This window comes from Anomaloglossus baeobatrachus, chromosome 5, assembly GCF_048569485.1.
Source record: "Anomaloglossus baeobatrachus isolate aAnoBae1 chromosome 5, aAnoBae1.hap1, whole genome shotgun sequence".
Taxonomy (NCBI): Eukaryota; Metazoa; Chordata; class Amphibia; order Anura; family Aromobatidae; genus Anomaloglossus; species Anomaloglossus baeobatrachus.
In genome coordinates, this window is record NC_134357.1 from 321,880,945 (window position 1) to 321,906,037 (window position 25,093).

Sequence of the window (25,093 nt, forward strand, 5' to 3'; positions counted from 1 at the left end):
TCAGTCAGTAAGCGGCCGACCACCCCCGTCAGTCAGTAAGCGGCCGACGCCCTCACCCGTCAGTCAGAGCGGCCAACCTCCCCCTCCGGCAGTCAGAGCGGCCAGCTCTGGCCCGACCCCCCTCCATCAGTCAGTAAAAGGACCCCCCCCCCCAGTCAGTCAGGGCGGCCAACCTGCCCCACCCCAGCCAGTCAGAGCGGCCGAGCCCTCCGCCAGCCAGTCAGAGCGGCCGAGCCCTCCCCCGCCAGTCAGGAGCGGCCGAGCCCTCCCCCGCCAGTCAGAGCGGCCGAGCCCTCCCCCGCCAGTCAGAGCGGCCGAGCCCTCCCCGCCAGTCAGAGCGGCCGAGCCCTCCCCCGCCAGTCAGAGCGGCCGAGCCCTCCCCCGCCAGTCAGAGTGGCCGAGCCCTCCCCCGCCAGTCAGAGCGGCCGAGCCCTCCCCCGCCAGTCAGAGCGGCCGAGCCCTCCCCCGCCAGTCAGAGCGGCCGAGCCCTCCCCCGCCAGTCAGAGCGGCCGAGCCCTCCCCCCGCCATTCAGAGCGGCCGAGCCCTCCCCCGCCAGTCAGAGCGGCCGAGCCCCTCCCCCGCCAGTCAGAGCGGCCGAGCCCTCCCCCGCCAGTCAGAGCGGCCGAGCCCTCCCCCGCCAGTCAGAGCGGGCCGAGCCCTCCCCCGCCAGTCAGAGCGGCCGAGCCCCTCCCCCGCCAGTCAGAGCGGCCGAGCCCTCCCCCGCCAGTCAGAGCGGGCCGAGCCCTCCCCCGCCAGTCAGAGCGGCCGAGCCCTCCCCCGCCAGTCAGAGCGGCCGAGCCCTCCCCCGCCAGTCAGAGCGGCCGAGCCCTCCCCCGCCAGTCAGAGCAGCCGAGCCCTCCCCCGCCAGTCAGAGCGGCGAGCCCTCCCCCGCCAGTCAGAGCGGCCGAGCCCTCCCCCGCCAGTCAGAGCGGCCGAGCCCTCCCCCGCCAGTCAGAGCGGCCGAGCCCTCCCCCGCCAGTCAGAGCGGCCGAGCCCTCCCCCGCCAGTCAGAGCGGCCGAGCCCTCCCCCGCCAGTCAGAGCGGCCGAGCCCTCCCCCGCCAGTCAGAGCGGCCGAGCCCTCCCCCGCCAGTCAGAGCGGCCGAGCCCTCCCCCGCCAGTCAGAGCGGCCGAGCCCTCCCCCGCCAGTCAGAGCGGCCGAGCCCTCCCCCGCCAGTCAGCGGCCGACCTCCTGATCGGAGTGGCCAACCCCCCCCCCCACCCCCCGTCAGTCAGAGCGGCCGACCTCCCCCAGATTCCCAAACACGCAGCGTGCGCATGTAGTCTAAAGCGCAGTCAGTGAAATCGGCAACTCAAAAGATGGAGATTAGATGCATGCACGGGCTCCACCTTACAGTAGAAATCTCCTTTAAGGCCACAATACAGAGTGACCTATCCATGTGCCGAGAACCGCTGGAGAATTTCTTTACCTGGGATTATGAAAAGCCTCGCCTCGGTTTGTTGCATTACTTACCTTGCATATCCCTCCAACAACTGTGCAAGGCGCGAGTACGTCAGCCGCGACTCTGGGACGCTAATTAAGAAGGGATACCCGATGTTTTCAGGGCGACAGGATACTTTGTGTTTCAGGCCAGTGTGTTTTTCTGGCAAACCCTGCGGAGCAGAAGTTACAATGGAGTAGAGAAAAATAAAAAAATATCCAATACTGGGATGTCAGGAAAACGCGTGAGACACCCAGATCAATCAGCGCAGAGGACCCTTCATTCTCAGGATCGAGAATGGCCGCCGAGGTTGCGAGAGGTCACATTTAATTACATTGCATCACTTTAGAAGGTGGGAACTCCCCTGTAAATCTCCCGTATACAATGGCAGCCACCAATACACAGGAACGTTGCGCAGCTTTAGACAACGTATACTCACTGGTTGCAATATCCCGCACGGTAGCACCTGGTGCATCGCTTCAGCTTCTCCTCCTCCGACACCTGCTTCTTCTGACAGGCGGAGCACTTGGTATTGGGATGCTTGTTACTTGAGGACGCTGTGCGGAAAAAAGAGAATTTTGTTACTTACCGTAAATTCTTTTTCTTATAGTTCAGTCATGGGAGACCCAAACCATGGGTGTATAGCTACTGCCTCCAGAGGACACACAAAGTTACTACACTCAAAAACGTGTAGCTCCTCCCTCCTAGCATATACAACCCCCTGCTAGCCAGATCTAGCCAGTTTAGTGCAAAAGCTGAAGGAGGACATCCACCCACAAGAAGAGACAGAGTAAAATCCGGAAGAACCGGAACCTCTGTCTACAACAATAACAGCCGGTGAAGACACACGGAACAAGAAACCTGCCAATAGGCAATAGGGAGGGTGCTGGGTCTCCCATGACGGAACTATAAGAAAAAGAATTTACGGTAAGTAACAAAATTCTCTTTTTCTTTATCGTTCCTATGGGAGACCCAAACCATGGGACGTTCAAAAGCAGTCCATGGGTGGGAATAACAGACAACTGAGAAGCAGGCAAACCTAACTTCACAAATGGGCGACAGACGCCGGAAAAATGCGTCTGCCAAGCCCACGTCTGCCAAAGCATGAGCATGCCTTGGGTAGTGCTTCGAAAAAGTATGCAGACTAATTCGAGCTGCAGACTGACAGACCTACTGAGCCGTAACCTGGTGCCTGAAAGCCCATAAAAGGCGCCGACAGGTCTGACCAAATGTGCTCTGATCCCCGGCGGGGAAGGCACTTGAGTACACTTGTAGGTCTCGGAAATGGCCGACCTAAGCCAACGATCAGGGTCGGCTTAGATGCCGAGAGACCGCTACGCTGACGAACAGTCAGCACAGAGAGGTGCACCGCCTAATAACGGCGGTGCGAGACACATAGATCCGGAGCGCCCGCACCAGATCCAGGATATGCAACGCTTCCTCAAGCGATGAACAGGAGCCGGACAAAAGGAAGGCAGGAAAATTGCCCCGGATAAGGTGGAAGCAATAACCGCCTTAGGGAAAAAAGTCCGGAGTCGGATGAAGACCACCTTGTCTTGATGCAAAAGACCAAAAAAGGGGGTGACTCCGAGAGAGTGCAGCCAGAACTCTCTGGCGGGAAATTATAGCCACTAGAAAGACTACTTTCTGTGAATGATAAAACAAAGAAACCTCCCCAAGAGGCGCAAAGGGGGGTTTCCGGGAACCGGGAGGACCGGATTAAGGTCCCAGGTCTCCATAGGCCGCCGGAAAGGCGGAATGATGTGAGATGCGCCCTTAAAGGAGCGCACCGGAGCCAGCCGGACGATACGCCGCTGGCACATACTGACAGAGCCGAGACCTGTCCCTTAATGAGGGATAGTCCTAGCTGTAGACCGGACTGTGGAAGGGACAGGAGGGTCGGCAAGGCCAAAAAGGTCAAAGGACACTTTGGAGCTCGAGTCATAGTGGAGATGACTTCAGGAAGGATATCAGAAGTCGCCAAGATCCAGGACTCAAGAGCTACGCCGTCAATCTGAGAATCCAGAATTCTGACGGGAAAAAACGGACCTCTTGAGAAAAGGTCTGAACGGTCCGGAAGATGCCATGGCAACCCAACGGACAGAAGGAGCAGGTCAGAGTACCAAGCCTGCTTGGGTCAGTCTGGAAGAATGACCCGACGGCCCCCTTTACCGATCTTGCGCAGGACTCTGGACAAGAGGTAGAGGGTGAAATTCGTAAAGAGACAAAGCTGGGATCAAACATGAACCAGTGTGTCTACCGCAAAACCTGAGGATTGTGGACCACGGTTGGACAGCTGAAATAGCCTGCCTCGTAGTTTTCACATCTAGGATGTGGACTGCGGATACGGTGGACTAGGAGTCCCTTGTCCACTGAAGAATGTTGAGCCGCCAAGATTGCCAGGCGGCTGAGTGTCCCGCCCTGGAAACTGATGTAGGAAAACGCTGTCACGTTGTCCGACTGGACTCGAATGTGCCTAGCCGCCCACAGATGGTGAAGGCTTAGAGAGCCAGAAATACAGCTCTGAATTCCAGCACATTGATCCAGAGGGCTGATTCGGACAGAGTCCAAGCGCCCTGCGCTCCACGGTGGAGATATACTGCTCCCAAGGCGGATAGGCTAGCATCCTGGTGAGGATCACCCGGGACGGGCCAGAAAGGAGCGCCCCTGAGACAGAGTGGCCGAAGCCACCACCGAAACGAGCCCCTGGTCAGTGGCGAAGCCACCACCCCGTGGGAGGAGTGAGTTCGCTTGTACAGCGGAAAACATCCAGTCTCAGAGGACGCAGGAAAAACTGGGCAAGGAACCGCTTCCATTGACGCCCTGAGAACCTCTGGTTCGAAGTCAGAGTGGACTTGGACAGAAAGACAAGCCACCCGAATAGGTCAGAGTGGCGAGAGTGAGCGAAGCACTCTGCTAAGAGTCAGCACTGGATGAAGCCCCGACAAGAAGGCCGTCCAGGGCAAAAGATCACTGCCAAACCCTAGGGGGGCAGGACCCTAATCACAGCTGCCCCAATGAGAATACTCGAGGGGCCTTGGCTAACCCCAAGGGAAGAGTCACGAATTGGACCACTCCGATTGTCAAAACGTAGTCAACGCTGGTTTGAAACTGCGATTGACTCCTGCCGATAGGCATCTCTGATGCCGATGGCTGCTAGGGAATCTCCTTGGGTTCTTGATTGATCCGGTGAAAAAAAACACACGGAACAAAACCAAGACTCAATGTGAAAACGCCACACCTGGCTATGCTTGAAAAGCTAAAGATCCAGGTCGGAAGGCACCGCCCTCTTCGGGGACTAGGAATAGATTTAAGCAAAAATCTCAGAACCTTTCCCAGTCGGGAACCGGTACAATTACTCCATTGGCCTGCAAGAAATGCCACGGCCTGTGAGAAGGCGGCGGCCTTGGAGCCGGGAGGAGTTGACAGAAAAAATCTGTTTGGCGGGTGGACAGAAGTCCATCCTGTAGCCAAGGGAGATATAATCTCGCCCCCACTGAACGGAGACGTGTTAGAACCCTACGTCGCCAAGTGGAGAGAGCCTGCCACCGACCAAGGAGGTTGTTGGCGTGGCTAAATAGGTCGGAGGAAGCTGACTCAGTGACAGCATCTCCTGCGGCTTTCTGAAGACGCAGCTTCGAGCCATTTGGTTCTATGAACCTAGGCTGAGCTAGAGGACGATCAGATGGAGGAACGGAAACCACCGAAACCTCAACTGATTCCTGCCCTGGACAGGTTCCCTGGGTTAGGTTTGTGGCAAGGAAGAACACTCCCCGCCAAGAGCTTCCTTAATTTCACCCAGTTGGTTCCGAGGAAACTGGTCCCACCAAGGGGGAGCCCAGCAGGGAACCTCCATAGAGGCATCTGCCTTCCAATTCCGAAGCCACAGGAGCCTGCGGATAGCGAGGAAGGTAGCCCAGACCACCGCCGTGCGGCGTCCAGCATGGCAGACCTGGCATAGGATGAAAAGACTGAAGTCTGGAAGTTCAGGCAACCGTTTTGGGCATAGAGTCCCTGTGAGAGAATGCATCTCCTCCAGAGAAGCAGAGAAGGTACAAAAAAACCGCACTGCTGTAAAGCTGAGGAGAACGAAGCTCCTGCCGTCCTCATACCGACTTGGCCCAAAGGACAACCGGGCGGACCGCAGAACCTTAAGAGAGGAGCCATCAGCCACTGACATAACGGCCCGGGCTGAGCCACCTGAGGTGAATGAGCCCACTTCTTGACCACCCTTGGTGGACAGGGGAAATACAGTCCTCAGAATCACGCTTCATGGGAAGCGACTGTCAGAGCGGACCCTGGGGTCACAGGGGCCTGAAAACTGGAGTGGTTAAGGAACACACGTTGTGTTCACCTAGATAAGGTAACACCGGCGGATTGAGGTCCAGTACAAAATTAATGTACCGTAGGATCCATATAGAGGTGCCGTCAGCCACTGATACAACTATCCGGGCTGAAAGTCTAGACACCGGAGTGGCTACCCTTGGCGAATGAGTACACTCCTTGACCACCTCTGATGGGAGGGGGAGACAGGCAGCAGAACTCCGCTGCAGGGTCTGCAGGATAGGCTGTGGGCTTGGAAGCAGCGGGCTGAAAACTGGAGTGGTTAAAGAACACACTCCTCGTCCTGTTAAAAGTATACTGATGCCTTTCTGCCAGCGGGGAATACTCCCCTGATCAGGCGGATGGAGGTCCAGTACAAGAATAATGGACGCAATCCAATCATTCGCATCTGCGTCACCTACGGACGGATCAATGTACATAAAGTAGCGTCCGAGCCCGTGGTAGAGACATCCTCCTCGTCCAGTGAGTCAGCTCGTAATCGGAGCTGCGGGACGGGGAGGACAGGGGACCCTGCGCCTCCCTGTCAGGAGGACGGGGTCTGAGCCCAGAAGGAGAGTCCCTTGTGAGCTTTGCTGAGCGAAGCAGAAAACGCCCTGAGAAGGGGGCTGCATGCTCAGCAGATGCCGGGACAGCCGACCCCTGGAAAAAGGATTCCCACGGGGGTCAGCCACCGAAACCGGAGCAGCTGGAGGGACCATTAATGAGCTCCCAAGCTGAGGGGCCACAGTGGTTATGAGCTCGGTATAGCCGTACGAGACTACCTGCAGTGGATAATAAAAAACAGCCTGCAGCCTCGCTCTGTGAGACATGCTGCAGAGGTGGGGGCTCTGTCTAGAATGGCTAGAATACCCAAGACAGGGGTTCAGCTTGGGGAGACTCCCGGCTGAGGCATCTTGACCACCATCCACCACATAAGAACCATTACAGTGTGCCGGTTCAGGCAATATGAGGTTACATGCAGAACATGTACAGCCTTGGAGCTTTGCTGCTAGAGTGAGACATGCTGCTGAGGAGGAGGTTCTATGATAAAGAATTAACTCCTTCAGAATGCCCGAGAGTGAATAAAAGTGCACAACCAGAGGTTGTGACTTATCAGGCCGCTATTATGAGTGCCATCCGAATTCCAAGCCTGGACCCCCAGCCAGATATTCACTCCCTCTGCACTGCAGAGCAGCCAGCGCCGACCAGTGTACTAAGACGCTGAGAAAATGGCGCTAGAGTGAGGGGGGGGGGGGGGGGGGTTAACCCAGGAGCGGGAATCGGAGGGCGAAGGAGATGTACAGGGGAGGGAATCATCTCCTCAAAAAGGAGTGTCCTCCCCTGTGCAGAGCGGCCGGCGGGCGGCTCTGCAGTGTCCCCCTGCATGACTGACATGCAGGGGAACGAAACGAAACTAGGCCGCGGCTGAAGCCGGGGCCTAGAGTTATGCATGCGGCCGAGAATCAGGCATCATCGGCGCGGTTCTCAGTAAAAACCGTGGAACCGGCCGGAAACACAGTAAAAAAGCAGCATTATCAAGCAATCACTGTCCCCCCCAATAAAAGTGCCCCACATTGCAGAAGGACCCTCTGAATAACGTCTCTATACTTAGCTTTGAGACGCAGGGCCCAGTCCCTGGTGGGGTGGGGGTCCAGTGCTCCTTCCAGCAGGGTCCTGCACAAGGGCTGCGGATGGAGGCCGGTCTCCTGCAAGGCAGTGAGAACCGTGTTGGCTCCAACTTCAAGCCAGAGCCCCTAAGGGATGGTGAAGGAGCGCGGCATGAAGGGCTCCTGCCCTGAAGTCAACCTTAACAGCACCGCCGCCAGGGGGGTGAGAAGGGACATGCCGGGAGTCCAGTGGACCCGCTTTTCTTCCAAATCTTTAGAAAAAATGAAAAATCAAAAAAAGAATGCATGTGTGTGTGTGATCCTCCTGACACAAAGCAAGAAACTGGCTAGGACTGGCTAGCAGGGGGTGTATATGCTAGGAGGGAGGAGCTACACGTTTTTGAGTGTAGTAACTTTGTGTGTCCTCCGGGGGCAGTAGCTATACACCCATGGTTTGGGTCTCCCATAGGAACGATAAAGAAAGGTGATATAGTGATAAAGTGATATATGGAGGAAGGACACAGATGTGCAAACTTATATAGATGGACATAGTCCACATTCATCAGTAGGAAATATGTAAAACGCAGAGTGAAGGTGCTTGGTGGCTTCAACCTCTATTGGGTTAGCAAGTTCTGGTCACATAGGTGCAAGGGTGTACTAAGGATGCACATACATGGCTGGGGTGCCCGTGTGTTACTCTACTAATGAATTGTTGCATATTAAGGCTCTCTAACACATAATTTGCAATTTCAGAGGCTTAATAATAAAGTGGATCATCTATACTAAACATGTTGTATGTAAAAGCATACACCCCATGGTTTCCTGTGTCTCCCAATGAAGCGAGATAGAGGGTTTTGGGTACTCACCGCCTTCATTGGGGGACAAAGGAAACCATAGGTGTATGCTGCTGCAACTAGGAGGCTGACACTAGGCAATACCGACAGGAACCAAGACTATCAGATTTAGCTTAGTGTCTGTAGGAGGCTGACACTAGGCAATATAGACCGGAACCAAGACTATCAGATTTAGCTTAGTGTCTGTAGGAAACCGGAACCAAGACTATCAGATTTAGCTTAGTGTCTGTAGGAGGCCGACACTAGGCAATATAGACCGGAACCAAGACTATCAGATTTAGCTTAGTGTCTGTAGGAGGCCGACACTAGGCAATAAAAAAAAAGTTAGATCCTCCTCAGTAGTGTACACCCACCGCCCGGATCAGATAGTGTGACAGCTGTAAAAGAAGCAACCTAAAATGAAATACAGACTGGCCCAACATAAACACTTAATAAGGGCAGGTGCTGTGTTCCTCAATGAAGGCTCCGAGAAAGATTATTATGGTGAGTACCAAAATCTTCTTTTCTCGATCACTTCATTGGAAGACACAGGAAACTATGGGATGTCCCAAAGCAGAGACCCCCAAGGGTGGCAAGAGAAAAGGACTACAAAACTGGAAGAGCAGAGGCAAGAGTCTCTAGTTGGAAACCGGCCACTGTTATTTGCAAGACCTCACTGTCTAGGCCCGAACCTGCCAAGGCAAAGGGGCAAGAACCTGGAAAGTGTAAACATGAATAACTAGGAAGCAGCCTAGAGGGCTATTAGATGAGGCTTGACGATGAATGGCCCAGAAGGTCCAATAAATAGGTAAGAGAGAGCCAGAACCCTGGAGAGGGCACCCTGTTTTTTGCTCAATTTATTTAATGTGCAACCAACAGGAAATCTTGATTGGAAAACAGGAAACTAGTTCCCTATGAAAAAGACGATAAGGCGGTATTTACAGACCGAAAGCAAAAAGGCCATGAGCGAAGATAGTGGAAAAGATCAAAGAGATTCCCTGCTTCGACCATGATTAGTGATGGGCGAGTGTGCTTGCACTGCTCTTTACTCGATTGAGCATCGGGGTGCTCAGATGAAACTCGAGTACCGAGTATAATGGAAGTCAATGGGAAACTCAAACATTTTCAAATTCAGATGCTCGAGGGCTTGATCAAGTAATGAGATGAGGAGAGCACGCTTGCTCATCACTAATCCCAATCATTGACTTTAACGGAGGAACCCGAAAGCCTTGAGCGCTGTGACCCATGAGCCAAACAGAATCACTGAGAGAAGTAAAATTCTGATGGAGGAGGAATCTGCGAAACGTATATTAAAGTTTCCACAAGGAGTCTGCGAGAAGGTAATCCATCTCCACGAGATGATAGACCACATCTGTAGGGCTGAATCCCATGGACATTTCGGATCTAGAGGAAGATGGATGGAAGGAAGAGGAGGATGTGAAGGCCAGAAGACCACAAATGCAATGGAGGACATCTGCTGAGGGTTGCAGAACCTGGATACGGGCTGAGCGCCCCATAGAGTACCTTAGATGTCATTGGAACGAAGGGAATTTTGTTTACTTACCGTAAATTCCTTTTCTTCTAGCTCCAATTGGGAGACCCAGACAATTGGGTGTATAGGCTATGCCTCCGGAGGCCGCACAAAGTATTACACTAAAAGTGTAAAGCCCCTCCCCTTCTGCCTATACACCCCCCGTGCTCCCACGGGCTCCTCAGTTTTGGTGCAAAAGCAAGAAGGAGGAAAAAAATTATAAACTGGTTTAAAGTAAATTCAAGCCGAAGAACTATCGGAGAACTGAAACCATTCAACATGAACAACATGTGTACACAAAAAAACAGGGGCGGGTGCTGGGTCTCCCAATTGGAGCTAGAAGAAAAGGAATTTACGGTAAGTAAACAAAATTCCCTTCTTTGTCGCTCCATTGGGAGACCCAGACAATTGGGACGTCCAAAAGCAGTCCCTGGGTGGGTAAAATAATACCTCGTAATAGAGCCGTAAAACGGCCCCTTCCTACAGGTGGGCAACCGCCGCCTGAAGGACTCGTCTACCTAGGCTGGCATCCGCCGAAGCATAGGTATGCACCTGATAGTGTTTCGTGAAAGTGTGCAGGCTCGACCAGGTAGCCGCCTGACACACCTGCTGAGCCGTAGCCTGGTGCCTCAAAGCCCAGGACGCGCCCACGGCTCTGGTAGAATGGGCCTTCAGCCCTGAGGGAACCGGAAGCCCAGCAGAACGGTAAGCTTCAAGAATTGGCTCCTTGATCCACCGAGCCAGGGTTGATTTGGAAGCCTGTGACCCTTTACGCTGGCCAGCGACAAGGACAAAGAGTGCATCCGAGCGGCGCAGGGGCGCCGTACGAGAAATGTAGAGTCTGAGTGCTCTCACCAGATCTAACAAGTGCAAATCCTTTTCACATTGGTGAACTGGATGAGGACAAAAAGAAGGTAAGGAGATATCCTGATTGAGATGAAAGGGGGATACCACCTTAGGGAGAAATTCCGGAACCGGACGCAGAACCACCTTGTCCTGGTGAAACACCAGGAAAGGGGCTTTGCACGACAACGCTGCTAGCTCGGACACTCTCCGAAGAGAAGTGACTGCTACTAGGAAAACCACTTTCTGCGAAAGGCGTGAGAGGGAAATATCCCTCATCGGCTCGAATGGTGGTTTCTGCAGAACCATCAGCACCCTGTTCAGATCCCAGGGTTCTAACGGCCGCTTGTAAGGAGGAACAATGTGACAAACCCCCTGCAGGAACGTGCGTACCTGCGGAAGTCTGGCTAGGCGCTTCTGGAAAAACACAGAGCGCTGAGACTTGTCCCTTAAGGGAGCCGAGCGACAAACCCTTTTCCAGTCCAGATTGAAGGAAGGACAGAAAAGTGGGCAAGGCAAAAGGCCAGGGAGAAAAACCCTGAGCAGAGCACCACGACAGGAAAATTTTCCACGTCCTGTGGTAGATCTTGGCGGACGTTGGTTTCCTAGCCTGTCTCATAGTGGCAATGACCTCTTGAGATAATCCTGAAGACGCTAGGATCCAGGACTCAATGGCCACACAGTCAGGTTGAGGGCCGCAGAATTCAGATGGAAAAACGGCCCTTGAGACAGCAAGTCTGGTCGGTCTGGTAGTGCCCACGGTTGGCCGACCGTGAGATGCAACAGATCCGGGTACCACGACCTCCTCGGCCAGTCTGGAGCGACGAGGATGACGCGGCGGCAGTCGGCCCTGATCTTGCGTAACACTCTGGGCAACAGTGCCAGAGGAGGAAACACATAAGGGAGCTGAAACTGCGACCAATCCTGAACTAAGGCGTCTGCCGCCATAGATCTGGGATCTTGAGACCGTGCCATGAACGTCGGTACCTTGTTGTTGTGCCGGGACGCCATGAGGTCGACGTCCGGCACCCCCCAGCGGCAACAGATCTCCTGAAACACGTCCGGGTGAAGGGACCATTCCCCTGCGTCCATGCCCTGGCGACTGAGAAAATCTGCTTCCCAGTTTTCCACGCCTGGGATGTGAACTGCAGAGATGGTGGAGGCCGTGGCTTCCACCCACATCAAAATCCGCCGGACTTCCTGGAAGGCTTGCCGACTGCGTGTGCCGCCTTGGTGGTTGATGTATGCCACCGCTGTGGAATTGTCCGACTGAATTCGGATCTGCTTGCCTTCCAGCCACTGCTGGAACGCTTTCAGGGCAAGATACACTGCCCGTATTTCCAGAACATTGATCTGAAGTGAGGACTCTTGCTGGGTCCACGTACCCGGAGCCCTGTGGTGGAGAAAAACCGCTCCCCACCCTGACAGACTCGCGTCCGTCGTGACCACCTCCCAGGATGGGGGTAGGAAGGATTTCCCCTTCGATAATGAAGTGGGAAGAAGTCACCACCGAAGGGAAGCTTTGGTCGCCTGAGAGAGGGAGACGTTCCTGTCGAGGGACGTCGGCTTCCTGTCCCATTTGCGTAGGATGTCCCATTGAAGAGGACGCAGGTGAAACTGCGCGAAAGGGACTGCCTCCATTGCTGCCACCATCTTCCCCAGGAAGTGCATGAGGCGCCTCAATGGGTGTGCCTGACCTTGAAGGAGAGATTGCACCCCTTTCTGTAGTGAACGCTGCTTGATCAGCGGAAGCTTCACTATCGCTGAGAGGGTATGAAACTCCATGCCAAGATATGTCAGTGATTGGGCTGGTGTCAGATTTGACTTTGGAAAATTGATGATCCACCTGAAACTCTGGAGAGTCTCCAGAGTAGCGTCGAGGCTGTGTTGGCATGCCTCTTGAGAGGGTGCCTTGATCAGCAGATCGTCTAAGTAAGGGATCACCGAGTGACCCTGAGCGTGGAGGACCGCTACTACCGTAGCCATAACCTTGGTGAAAACCCGTGGGGCTGTTGCCAGGCCGAATGGCAGTGCCACGAACTGCAGGTGTTCGTTTCCTATGGCGAAGCGCAAGAAGCGCTGGTGCTCTGGAGCAATCGGTACGTGGAGATAAGCATCTTTGATATCGATCGATGCAAGGAAATCTCCTTGGGACATTGAGGCGATGACGGAGCGGAGAGATTCCATCCGGAACCGCCTGGTCCTTACGTGTTTGTTGAGCAGTTTCAGGTCCAGGACAGGACGGAAAGACCCGTCCTTCTTTGGGACCACAAACAGGTTGGAGTAGAAACCGTGACCCTGTTGCTGAAGAGGAACAGGAACCACCACTCCTTCTGCCTTCAGAGTGCCCAGCGCCTGCAGAAGAGCCTCGGCTCGCTCGGGAGGCGGGGATGACCTGAAGAATCGAGTCGGGGGACGAGAGGTGAACTCTATCTTGTAACCGTGAAACAGAATGTCTCTCACCCAACGGTCTTTTACCCGTGGCAGCCAGGTGTCGCAAAAGCGGGAGAGCCTGCCACCGACCGAGGATGCGGATTGAGGAGGCCGAAAGTCATGAGGAAGCCGCTTTGGTAGCGGCACCTCCGGTGGTCTTTTTAGGACGTGCCTTAGACCGCCATGAATCAGAGTTCCTTTGATCTTTCTGAGGCCTTTTGGACGAGGAGAATTGGGACCTGCCCGCGCCCCGAAAGGACCGAAACCTCGACTGCCCCCTCCTCTGTTGGGGTATGTTCGGTTTGGGCTGGGGTAAGGATGTATCCTTTCCCTTGGATTGTTTGATGATTTCATCCAAACGATCGCCAAACAATCGGTCGCCAGAAATTGGCAAACTGGTTAAGCGTTTTTTGGAAGCAGAATCTGCCTTCCATTCCCGTAGCCACAAGGCCCTGCGGAGTACCACCGAATTGGCGGATGCAACCGCCGTACGGCTCGCAGAGTCCAGGACAGCATTAATAGCGTAAGACGCAAATGCCGACGTCTGAGCGGTTATGGACGCCACCTGCGGCGCGGAAGTGCGTGTGGCTGCGTCAATTTGCGCTTGACCTGCTGATATAGCTTGTAGCGCCCATACGGCTGCGAATGCTGGGGCAAAAGAAGCGCCGATAGCTTCATAGATGGATTTCAACCAGAGCTCCATCTGCCTGTCAGTGGCATCTTTGAGTGAAGCCCCATCTTCCACTGCAAGTATGGATCTAGCCGCCAGTCTGGAGATTGGAGGATCCACCTTGGGACACTGAGTCCAACCTTTGACCACGTCAGGTGGAAAGGGATAACGTGTATCCTTAAGGGGCTTAGAAAAACGCTTATCTGGACAGTCATGGTGATTCTGGACTGCCTCTCTGAAATCAGAGTGGTCCAGAAACATACTCTGTGTACGCTTGGGAAACCTGAAACGGAATTTCTCCTGCTGAGAAGCTGACTCCTCCACCGGAGGAGCTGAGGGAGAAATATCCAACATTCGATTGATGGCTGCAATAAGATCGTTCACTATGGCGTCCCCGTCCGGAGTATCAAGATTGAAAGCGGCCTCAGGATCAGAATCCTGATCAGCTGTCTCCGCGTCATCAACCAGAGATTCCCCCCGCTGAGACCCTGAACAATATGATGATGTCGAGGGAATTTCCAAGCGAGCTCGCTTAATCGGTCTGGGGCTGGGGTCCGTGTCAGAGCCCCCAGACTGGGATCTATGAGATACCCCGGGGGGACATTGTTGGTCCAAATGAGGGGGGCCAGGGAACAATGACTCAACAGTGTCCCTGTGCTGAGATACCGGTCTGGCAGGTGGCTCCCCCTGGGCCCCTCTTAGCAGAGGCTCCGGCTGAGTAAGTGCAGCAGGGGCCGAGCAGTGCACACAATGAGGGTCAGTGGAACCTGCCGGTAGCGGCGTCGTACATGCGGCGCAGGCAGCATAATAAGCCTGTGTTTTGGCACCCCTGCCTTTTGTGGGCGCCATGCTATTGTCTTCCCTGAACACAATAGGGTATATAGCCAGAAATCAACTGTGCACCATACAGTGTAAAGTATATACCATAAACATATAATTTATAATTACACTTCTGCACAATGGGGCTAGCACCACAGGTGCTGCTTACCACCCGCTTAAAGCGGTTGTGAGGCCACCAGAATCCCTGCCTGGGTCTCCCAGAATTTGTCCCCCTCTGCAGCGTCCGAGGAGCTGACAGGAATGGCTGCCGGCGTCCTGAGGAGAGGAGGGAGCCGTGGGCGTGACCCAGAAAGTGCGGGAACTGGAGCCCCACTGTGCACAGTGAGGGGGGTGGAGTATGCGAAGCATGCTCCAGCCCTCATTGCTGCTCGTCTGTACAGCGTCCCGCCCTTCCCCTGCCTGTCAGGGCTGGGGGCGGGAGGAAAAAAGACTAGGCCGCAGAAGCCGGGGACTCGAGTAATAAGCGCGGCCGCCGTATAAGCGCGGCCGGCGCGGAAGTCCCCGGCGCACTACAAGTCCCAGCCGCGCCGCAGTGTTAACCATGGCAGCGGCGGTCAGCGCGGTAGTCCCCATACATAAACACACTCAGCGACGCTGAGTGTGTAATGGCACAATTAACCCGGTCAGTGCCGCGGTCCCCGGTGCACTAGCACACCCAGCAATGCTGGAGTGTTGCTGTGCGCGGTCCCCACGGGGACACAGAGTACCTCCAAGTAGCAGGGCCATGTCCCTGTACGATACCCGGCTCCTATCCAGCAGGCTCCTCAGGAGTTGTGGATGAAGCACGGTCTCAGTGCCTGGAGACCAATAGGATCCCACTTCACCCAGAGCCCTAAGGGGGATGGGGAAGGAAAACAGCATGTGGGCTCCAGCCTCCGTACCCGCAATGGATACCTCAACCTTAACAACACCGCCAACAAGAGTGGGGTGAGAAGGGAGCATGCTGGGGGCCCTATATGGGCCCACTTTTCTTCCATCCGACATAGTCAGCAGCTGCTGCTGACCAATCTGTGGAGCTGTGCGTGCATGTCTGCCTCCTTCGCACAAAGCATAAAAACTGAGGAGCCCGTGGGAGCACGGGGGGTGTATAGGCAGAAGGGGAGGGGCTTTACACTTTTAGTGTAATACTTTGTGCGGCCTCCGGAGGCATAGCCTATACACCCAATTGTCTGGGTCTCCCAATGGAGCGACAAAGAAATGTGAGGAATGTTCCACCATAAAAGACTATGGAGAGAACTGTTTAATGGAACAAGCACACTCCTGTTGAAGGCCTTTCACAGGTTAGGAAGTCGGAAGTCTGGAGCTTAATCCAAACATGTCAACTGCTGAAAAACACTGGCAGACCTTATTGAGCCCATGACCAGATACCTCTGGTGTAAACGATGGGGACAGTGTTTCACCGTGGTGAAGATGACATGGCAGTGCGGAAGTCAAGCAGAAAACGTCTCGAAAGAGAATCCTGCCAAGGAGGAGAACCAGGAACGTCTCAGAGTTCCAGATGAAGAGGGAGAGAAGCCCTACCTGGCCTAAAAGCGATCCTAAATAAGCGAAACTAAAGTAAAATCCCCACCTAAATAAATTGAGAGCCATCATCTCAAACTTTCAACTATTTGGTAGGGTCTCTCATAAAACACCACAAGGAGGACAAAATGAAGTGACCGGGGAGGAGACTTTTATACAAAGAGAATGGCTTGGACGAAGTGGAATTTGGAATTGAGATATCGAGTTCCAAGAAAAAGAGTTAAAAACTATTCAACAGGAAGGGGAACTCTTGTTGGTGCGGATTAAAACAGCATGTTCCAGGCAAATAGACACCAGGTCGGGATATGAGACAGCATCGACCTGCTGACAGTATATCCTGAAAAGGAAATATGCTCCAAGAGACATAAGATTCTCGTAGAGTGCAGAAAAGAAGTGCCTTAAACCTAAGTGATCTGGATAAAGAAGGCTAACATCCCTGTGGAAAATAGGAAGGCTCCCTCACTGACATGATCCTCGTAAGGGCAAGAAGAGGCTAAGCTGAATGGAACATTGTGAGCAGACAGTGAGATCCTTGGACTATTTAGCAGTCCAGAAAAAGCAAAACCGAATCCAGGCATTATCCCTGGTAGCGGAGACTATAACCTTGAGGGCGCAGATGAAAGCCAGGGATTCAGAATGCGACAAGAGGTAATGTCCTACCTTAGGAACAGAAGAGGACCAATGCAGACCCTGAAAGGCTGGAGTAAGCCATGCAAACTAGGGAAACATGAAGAGTTGTAATTATGGTTTAATTATTGTATCAGAAACTAAAAACCATGTGCTGCAAAGTAACTATGCCAAGCCCTGAGCAACCACGGTGCCCAAGCTAATAGGATGAAAAACGCTTGAATGGTGAAAGATGACATGTAAGCAACCTGGATTAAAACGGAGGTCTCTTCTGGTACATGGTGGGAAAAAAACCAAAACACAACATTGGTGGATAATTTGTTCGTTATGAAGACGATTGGTCCTGTCCATGAAATTAAGTATTTTTAACTTGTGGCTTCTAGGGTGACTCCTGATCGTCCCAGGTCCAGGGAGGCGACCATCTTGAAAGGGAGAAGAGATGAATCCTCTGTATACGGAACCGCCTATCTTGACCTGAGCCAAGATGAAGACTAGAAGTCTAGACAGCTGTAAAGAAAGAACACAGCTACTTATGTTGGCAGACTGCTCTACAAAGGTCCAACAACACAATGATGGGACCCCTGGAGCAATAAACTGGATAGACTATGAGAGTCTAGCCAACACAAACTGGAGGAACACTTGAAGAGATGGCGAACGCCATGAGGTAAGTGCCAAAAGACATGGGTACATGGGTAATGACATCGCTCGAGGCCACTTGGATCGCACTGTGATCAATGGTGCATAGTGGGTCTTACTCAGGAGATATTGGACAGAGCACTTGGAACTCTATTGTGGTCCGTTAACTGGTTCATGGTAGCTGATGGATCTGAGTCGCTGGAGAGGAGACAGATCACTTGGATCACAGTTATGGAGAGCCATGTGGTTGGTGTTAGATGGAGGGTCTGGCTCACTCAGCGAGGTGGTTCATGGTAGATGGAGAGTCTGTGAATAGTGAACAAAGGACCAGACAGTTGTTGGCATAGATAAACACTCCTTAGTTGTGGTACAGGTCTGAGCGCCATGGTTGGATCAGGCACAGTTCTGAACAGAGAGTAGTGGTCTGTGAGGGAAAGGACATTCTAGAAACAGGCTGCAAGAGCTCCTAAGCCAGGGGAAAGGGAGTGGGGCAGAGTAGGGCTGAAGGATTTCAAGGAAGGTCCAAGAAATGTACAATGCGTACAGAAAGGCCTTGACCAACTGGTGTGTGTCAACCTCCAAGGCAGTAACAGGGGAAATCGACAGCGTTCACATTGGCAGTGGGAGGGAGGGGGCTTCTGGAGGGATTTTGGTTGAGAGAGAGCCAAGTTGTCCCCCGGTAACAAAGCTTACCCCGTTCTCCATCACATACGCCAGAGATCTCCATGAGGAAGTTCTGTATATCCGTGGTAGAGGACTGCAAGGACTATGGGAGCTGTGGAGATCAAAGGTTTAATGGATGTGGTGGTGTATAGAAATTGGTGTTGGAAAAATGAAGAGGAGACAGCGGCGATGCTGGAAGTCAAGAGCAGAGTTCCCACGTGCCTGAACAACACAAAAAGCCTGACAGGCTGAAAGCGGTGGGTGGATTTGCACAAGAGTCCACGCGTGTGTTGGCTGGCTGGCCAGCGGTGTGGTTCGGCCACAGGAGTGCACAGGGCCTAAAAGAAGGGAATTTTGTTTACTTACCGTAAATTCCTGTCTGGAGACCCAGACAATTAGTTTTTTATTGGGTGTATAGGCTATGCCTCCGGAGGCCGCACAAAGTATTACACTCAAAAGTGTTAAGCCCCTCCCCTTCTGCCTATACACCCCCCGTGCTCCCACGGGCTCCTCAGTTTTGGTGCAAAAGCAAGAAGGAGGAAAAGATTATAAACTGGTGTAAAGTAGATTCAATCCGAAGGAATATCGGAGAACTTAAACCAAACAACATGAACAACATGTGTACACAAAAAAACAGGGGCGGGTGCTGGGTCTCCCAATTAGAGCTAGAAGAAGAAGGGAATTTTGTTACTTACCGTAAATTCCTTTTCTTCTAGCTCTTATTGGGAGACCCAGACGATTGGGTGTATAGCACTGCCTCCGGAGGCCACACAAAGTAATTACACTAAAAAGTGTAAGGCCCCTCCCCTTCTGGCTATACACCCCCAGTGGGATCACTGGCTCACCAGTTTTAGTGCAAAAGCAAGAAGGAGGAAAGCCAATAACTGGTTTAAACAAATTCACTCCGAAGTAACATCGGAGAACTGAAAACCGTTCAACATGAACAACATGTGTACCCGCAAACAAACCAAAAATCCCGAAGGACAACAGGGCGGGTGCTGGGTCTCCCAATAAGAGCTAGAAGAAAAGGAATTTACGGTAAGTAACAAAATTCCCTTCTTCTTCGGCGCTCTATTGGGAGACCCAGACGATTGGGACGTCCAAAAGCTGTCCCTGGGTGGGTAAAGAAATACCTCATGTTAGAGCTGCAAGACAGCCCTCCCCTACGGGGAGGCAACTGCCGCCTGCAGGACTCTTCTACCTAGGCTGGCGTCCGCCGAAGCATAGGTATGCACCTGATAATGTTTGGTGAAAGTGTGCAGACTCGACCAGGTAGCTGCCTGGCACACCTGTTGAGCCGTAGCCTGGTGTCGTAATGCCCAGGACGCACCCACGGCTCTGGTAGAATGGGCCTTCAGCCCTGATGGAACCGGAAGCCCAGCAGAACGGTAGGCTTCAAGAATTGGTTCTTTGATCCATCGAGCCAGGGTAGCCTTAGAAGCCTGCGAGCCTTTGCGCTTACCAGCGACAAGGACAAAGAGTGCATCCGAACGGCGCAGGGGCGCCGTGCGGGAAATGTAGATTCTGAGTGCTCTCACCAGATCTAACAAATGTAAGTCCTTCTCATACCGATGAACTGCATGAGGACAAAACGAAGGCAAAGAGATATCCTGATTAAGATGAAAAGAGGATACCACCTTCGGGAGAAACTCCTGAATGGGGCGCAGCACTACCTTGTCCTGGTGGAAGACCAGTAAGGGAGCCTTGGAAGACAGCGCTGCTAGCTCAGACACTCTCCGAAGAGATGTGATCGCTACCAGAAAAGCCACTTTCTGTGATAGTCTAGAAAGTGAAACCTCCCTCAGAGGCTCGAAGGGCGGCTTCTGGAGGGCAACTAGTACCCTGTTCAGATCCCATGGATCTAACGGCCGTTTGTACGGGGGAACGATATGGCAAACCCCCTGTAGGAACGTGCGCACCTTAGAAAGTCGTGATAGACGCTTCTGAAAAAAGACGGATAGCGCCGAGACTTGTCCTTTAAGGGAGCCGAGCGACAAACCTTTTTCTAACCCAGATTGCAGGAAAGAAAGAAAGGTAGGCAATGCAAATGGCCAGGGAGACACTCCCTGAGCAGAGCACCAGGATCAGAATATCCTCCACGTTCTGTGGTAGATCTTAGCAGACGTGGGCTTCCTAGCCTGTCTCATGGTGGCAACGACCCCTTGGGATAAGCCTGAAGACGCTAGGATCCAGGACTCAATGGCCACACAGTCAGGTTCAGGGCCGCAGAATTCCGATGGAAAAAAGGCCCTTGGGACAGTAAGTCTGGTTGGTCTGGTAGTGCCCACGGATGGCCGACCGTGAGATGCCACAGATCCGGATACCACGCCCTCCTCGGCCAGTCTGGAGCGACGAGTATGACGCGGCTGCAGTCGGATCTGATCTTGCGTAGCCCTCTGGGCAAGAGTGCCAGAGGTGGAAACACATAAGGGAGCCGGAACTGCGACCAATCTTGCACTAGGGCGTCTGCTGCTAGAGCTCTTTGATCGCGAGACCGTGCCATGAAGGTTGGGACCTTGTTGTTGTGCCGGGACGCCATTAGGTCGACGTCCGGCCTTCCCCATCGGCGACAGATTTCCTGAAACACGTCCGGGTGAAGGGACCATTCCCCTGCGTCCATGCCCTGGCGACTGAGGAAGTCTGCCTCCCAGTTTTCTACGCCGGGGATGTGAACCGCGGATATGGTGGAGGCCGTGGCTTCCACCCACATCATAATCCGCCGGACTTCCTGGAAGGCTTGCCGACTGCGTGTCCCCCCTTGGTGATTGATGTATGCCACCGCTGTGGAGTTGTCCGATTGAATTCGGATCTGCTTCCCTTCCAGCCACTGTTGGAAGGCTAGTAGGGCAAGATACACTGCTCTGATTTCCAGAACATTGATCTGAAGGGTGGACTCCTGCTGAGTCCACGTACCCTGAGCCCTGTGGTGGAGAAACACTGCTCCCCACCCTGACAGACTCGCGTCTGTCGTGACCACCGCCCAGGACGGTGGTAGGAAGGATCTTCCCTGTGATAATGAGGTGGAAAGGAGCCACCACTGCAGAGAGTCCTTGGCCGTCTGGGAAAGGGAGACTTTCCTGTCCAGGGATGTTGACTTCCCGTCCCATTGGCGGAGAATGTCCCATTGAAGTGGACGCAGATGAAACTGCGCAAACGGAACCGCCTCTATTGCCACCACCATCTTCCCGAGGAAGTGCATGAGGCGTCTTAAGGAGTGCGACTGACTTTGAAGGAGAGCCTGCACCCCAGTCTGTAGAGACCGCTGCTTGTCCAGCGGAAGCTTCACTATCGCTGAGAGAGTATGAAACTCCATGCCAAGATACGTTAGTGATTGGGTCGGTGACAGATTTGACTTTGGGAAGTTGATGATCCACCCGAACGCCTGGAGAGTCTCTAGTGCAACATTCAGGCTGAGTTGGCATGCCTCTTGAGAGGGTGCCTTGACCAGTAGATTCCAAGTAAGGGATCACAGAGTGTCCGTGAGAGTGCAAGACTGCTACCACTGCCGCCATGATCTTGGTGAACACCCGAGGGGCTGTCGCCAGACCAAATGGCAGAGCTACGAACTGAAGATGGTCGTCTCCTATCACGAAGCGTAGAAAGCGTTGGTGCTCTGTAGCAATCGGCACGTGGAGATAAGCATCTTTGATGTCTATTGATGCTAGGAAATCTCCTTGAGACATTGAGGCAATGACTGAGCGGAGGGATTCCATCCGGAACCGCCTGGCGTTCACATGCTTGTTGAGCAGTTTTAGGTCCAGAACAGGACGGAAGGAGCCGTCCTTCTTTGGAACCACAAAGAGATTGGAGTAAAATCCTCGCCCCCGTTCCTGAGGGGGGACAGGGATCACGACTCCTTCTGCTCTTAGAGAGTCCACCGCCTGCAGCAGGGCATCTGCTCGGTTGGGGTGTGGGGAGGTTCTGAAGAACCGAAGTGGAGGTCGAGAACTGAACTCGATTCTGTACCCGCGAGACAAAATGTCTGTTACCCACCGGTCTTTGACCTGTGACAGCCAAATGTCGCAAAAGCGGGAGAGCCTGCCACCGACCGAGATGCGGAGGGAGGAGGCCGAAAGTCATGAGGTAGCCGCTTTGGAAGCGGTTCCTCCATTTGCTTTCCTGGGGCGTGAGTGAGCCCGCCAGGAATCTGAGCTCCCTTGTTCTTTCTGAGTCCTTTTGGACGAGGAGAATTGGGCCTTGCCCGAGCCTCGAAAGGACCGAAACCTCGACTTCTGTTGAGGTTTACTTGCTCTGGGCTGTGGTAAGGAAGAGTCCTTACCCTTGGACTGTTTTATGATTTCAGCCAATGGCTCACCAAACAGTCTGTCTCTAGATAATGGCAAGCTGGTTAAGCATTTTTTGGAACCAGCATCTGCTTTCCAGTCCTTTAACCACAAGGCTCTGCGCAAAACCACGGAATTGGCGGACGCCATAGCGGTACGGCTCGTAGATTCTAGGACAGCATTGATAGCATAGGTCGCAAACGCAGACATTTGCGAAGTTAGGGACGCCACCTGCGGTACTGCTGGATGTATGATAGCATCCACCTGTGCTAAACCAGCTGAAATAGCTTGGAGTGCCCACACGGCCGCGAATGCTGGAGCAAACGACGCGCCGATAGCTTCGTAGACAGATTTCAACCAAAGGTCCATCTGTCTGTCGTTGGCATCTTTAAGTGAAGCGCCATCCTCTACTGCGACTATGGATCTAGCCGCAAGCTTGGAAATTGGGGGATCCACCTTTGGACACTGGGTCCAGCGTTTGGCCACCTCAGAGGGAAAAGGATAACGGGTATCCTTAGAACGTTTAGAGAAACGCTTGTCTGGATGAGCGTCGTGTTTCTGGATCGATTCTCTGAAGTCAGAGTGGTCCAAAAAAGCACTTAATTTACGCTTGGGATACAGGAAATGGAACTTCTCCTGCTGTGCAGCTGCCTCCTCTGCAGAAGGGGCTGGGGGAGAAATATCCAACAGTCTATTAATTGCCGATATAAGGTCATTAACCATGGCGTCACCATCAGGGGCATCCAGATTGAGAGGGGCCTCAGGATTAGAATCCTGATCACCGTCCTCAGTCTCATCACAGAGAGACTCTTCTCGTTGAGACCCTGAGCAGTGTGATGACGTGGAGGGTCTTTCCCAGCGAGCTCGCTTAGGCTGCCTGGGACTGTCATCTGAGTCAGAGACTTCAGCCTGTGATGCTTGAGACCCCCTTGGAGCACGGATTAGTTCCAACTGAGGGGGACCGGAGAGCATAGACACAGCAGTGTCCATGGTCTGAGTAACTGGCCTGGACTGCAAGGTCTCCAGGATTTTTGTCATAGTCACAGACATTTTATCAGCAAAAACTGCAAAGTCTGTCCCCGTCACCGGGGCAGGGTTCACAGGCGTCTCTGCCTGGGCTACCACCACATTAGGCTCTGGCTGACGAAGTGCCACTGGGACTGAACATTGCACACAATGTGAGTCATTGGAGCCTGCCGGTAGATCAGCCCCACATGCAGTACAAACAGTGTACACAGCCTGTGCCTTGGCACCCTTGCGTTTTGCGGGTGACATGTTGCTGCTTCCTCAGAGCAGTACAGGGTGTCCAGCCAAGAAGCGACCTTACAGTGCAACTATATATATATATATATATATATATATATATGGTACCAAGAAAAAAGTACACTAATATAACACTGAGGCACTAGTGGGGCCAGCACTAAAGTGCTGCTTACCGCCCGCTTATGAGCGGGTGTGTGGGCGCCGAAATCCCTTTAGTCTGGGTCTCCCAGAGCCTGCTGCCTTTCCCCAGCCAGACCGCATGTGTAATGGCTGCCGGCGTCCTTGTGGAGAGGGGGGGCGGGCCCTGGGCGTATACAGACGAAGAGTGGGAAGCCTGCTTCCCACTGTGCCTAGTGAGAGGGCTGGAGCATGTAAATAAAGCTCCAGCCCTCGGCGCTGCCTATTGAGCAGCGTCTCTCCCCTACCCTGATTGACAGGGTGGGGGCGGGAACGAAGCGGCGCTAGGCCGCAGAAGCCGGGGGCTAAAGTTAGAAGCGCTGCCGCCGTAAAAGCGCGGTCGGCGCAAAGTCCCCGGCGCACCACAAGTCGCAGCTGCGCCGCCGCTCCAGGAGCGGTCGGCGCAGTAGTTCCCAACCTGTAACGTCACTCAGCAAAGCTGCAGTGACCTAACCCCAGCGCACAGCGCTACTGTCCCCGGCGCACTATAACGCTCAGCAAGCCTTGAGAGTGTCCGTGCCTGCCGGGGACACAGAGTACCTGAAAGTTGCAGGGCCTTGTCCCTGAACGGCACTCCCGCTCCAAATCCAGCAGGTTCTCTGGGTCTGTGGATGGAGCCCGGCCCCAGGGCTTGGGGGCCGGCAAGATCCCACTTCCACAGAGCCCTCCAGGGGATGTGGAAGGAAAACAGCATGTGGGCTCCAGCCTCTGTACCAGCAATAGGTACCTCAACCTTACAAGCACCACCGCGGGTGAGAAGGGAGCATGCTGGGGGCCCCATATGGGCCCTCTTTTCTTCCATCCGATATAGCCAGCAGCTACTGCTGACTACAAACAGTGGAGCTATGCGTGGATGTCTGACCTCCTTCGCACAAAGCAGAAAACTGGTGAGCCAGTGATCCCACTGGGGGTGTATAGCCAGAAGGGGAGGGGCCTTACACTTTTTAGTGTAATTACTTTGTGTGGCCTCCGGAGGCAGTGCTATACACCCAATCGTCTGGGTCTCCCAATAGAGCGCCGAAGAAAAGGAATTTACGGTAAGTAAACAAAATTCCCTTCTTCTTTGTCGCTCTATTGGGAGACCCAGACAATTGGGATGTCCAAAAGCAATCCCTGGGTGGGTAAAATAATACCTCGTAATAGAGCCGTAAAACGGCCTCTTCCTACAGGTGGGCAACCGCCGCCTGAAGGACTCATCTACCTAGGCTGGTATCCGCCGAAGCATAGGTATGCACCTGATAGTGTTTCGTGAAAGTGTGCAGGCTCGACCAGGTAGCCGCCTGACACACCTGCTGACCCGTAGCCTGGTGCCTCAAAGCCCAGGACGCGCCCCCGGCTCTGGTAGAATGGGCCTAGAGCCCTGAGGGAACCGGCAGCCCGGTAAGCTTCGAGAATTGGTTCC

General features: G+C 53.6%; 2 protein-coding genes across 2 annotated transcripts in view; both read right to left on the reverse strand.

Annotated features, from left to right (window-relative positions):
* Positions 1 to 1,998, reverse strand: part of LOC142311380 (uncharacterized) — a 3,213-nt gene extending 1,215 nt beyond the window's left edge. Inside the window, exons 1-2 of the mRNA XM_075349756.1 lie at positions 1,881 to 1,998; positions 1,474 to 1,613 (exon numbers count right to left, since the gene is read on the reverse strand). Of these exons, the coding sequence (XP_075205871.1) occupies positions 1,474 to 1,613; positions 1,881 to 1,916 (176 nt within the window). The 5' untranslated portion in view covers positions 1,917 to 1,998. The remainder of the gene's footprint in view (positions 1 to 1,473; positions 1,614 to 1,880) is intronic.
* The window catches only part of PCIF1 (phosphorylated CTD interacting factor 1), a 199,871-nt gene that overhangs the window by 29,878 nt on the left and 144,900 nt on the right, over positions 1 to 25,093 (reverse strand). The window lies entirely within an intron of this gene.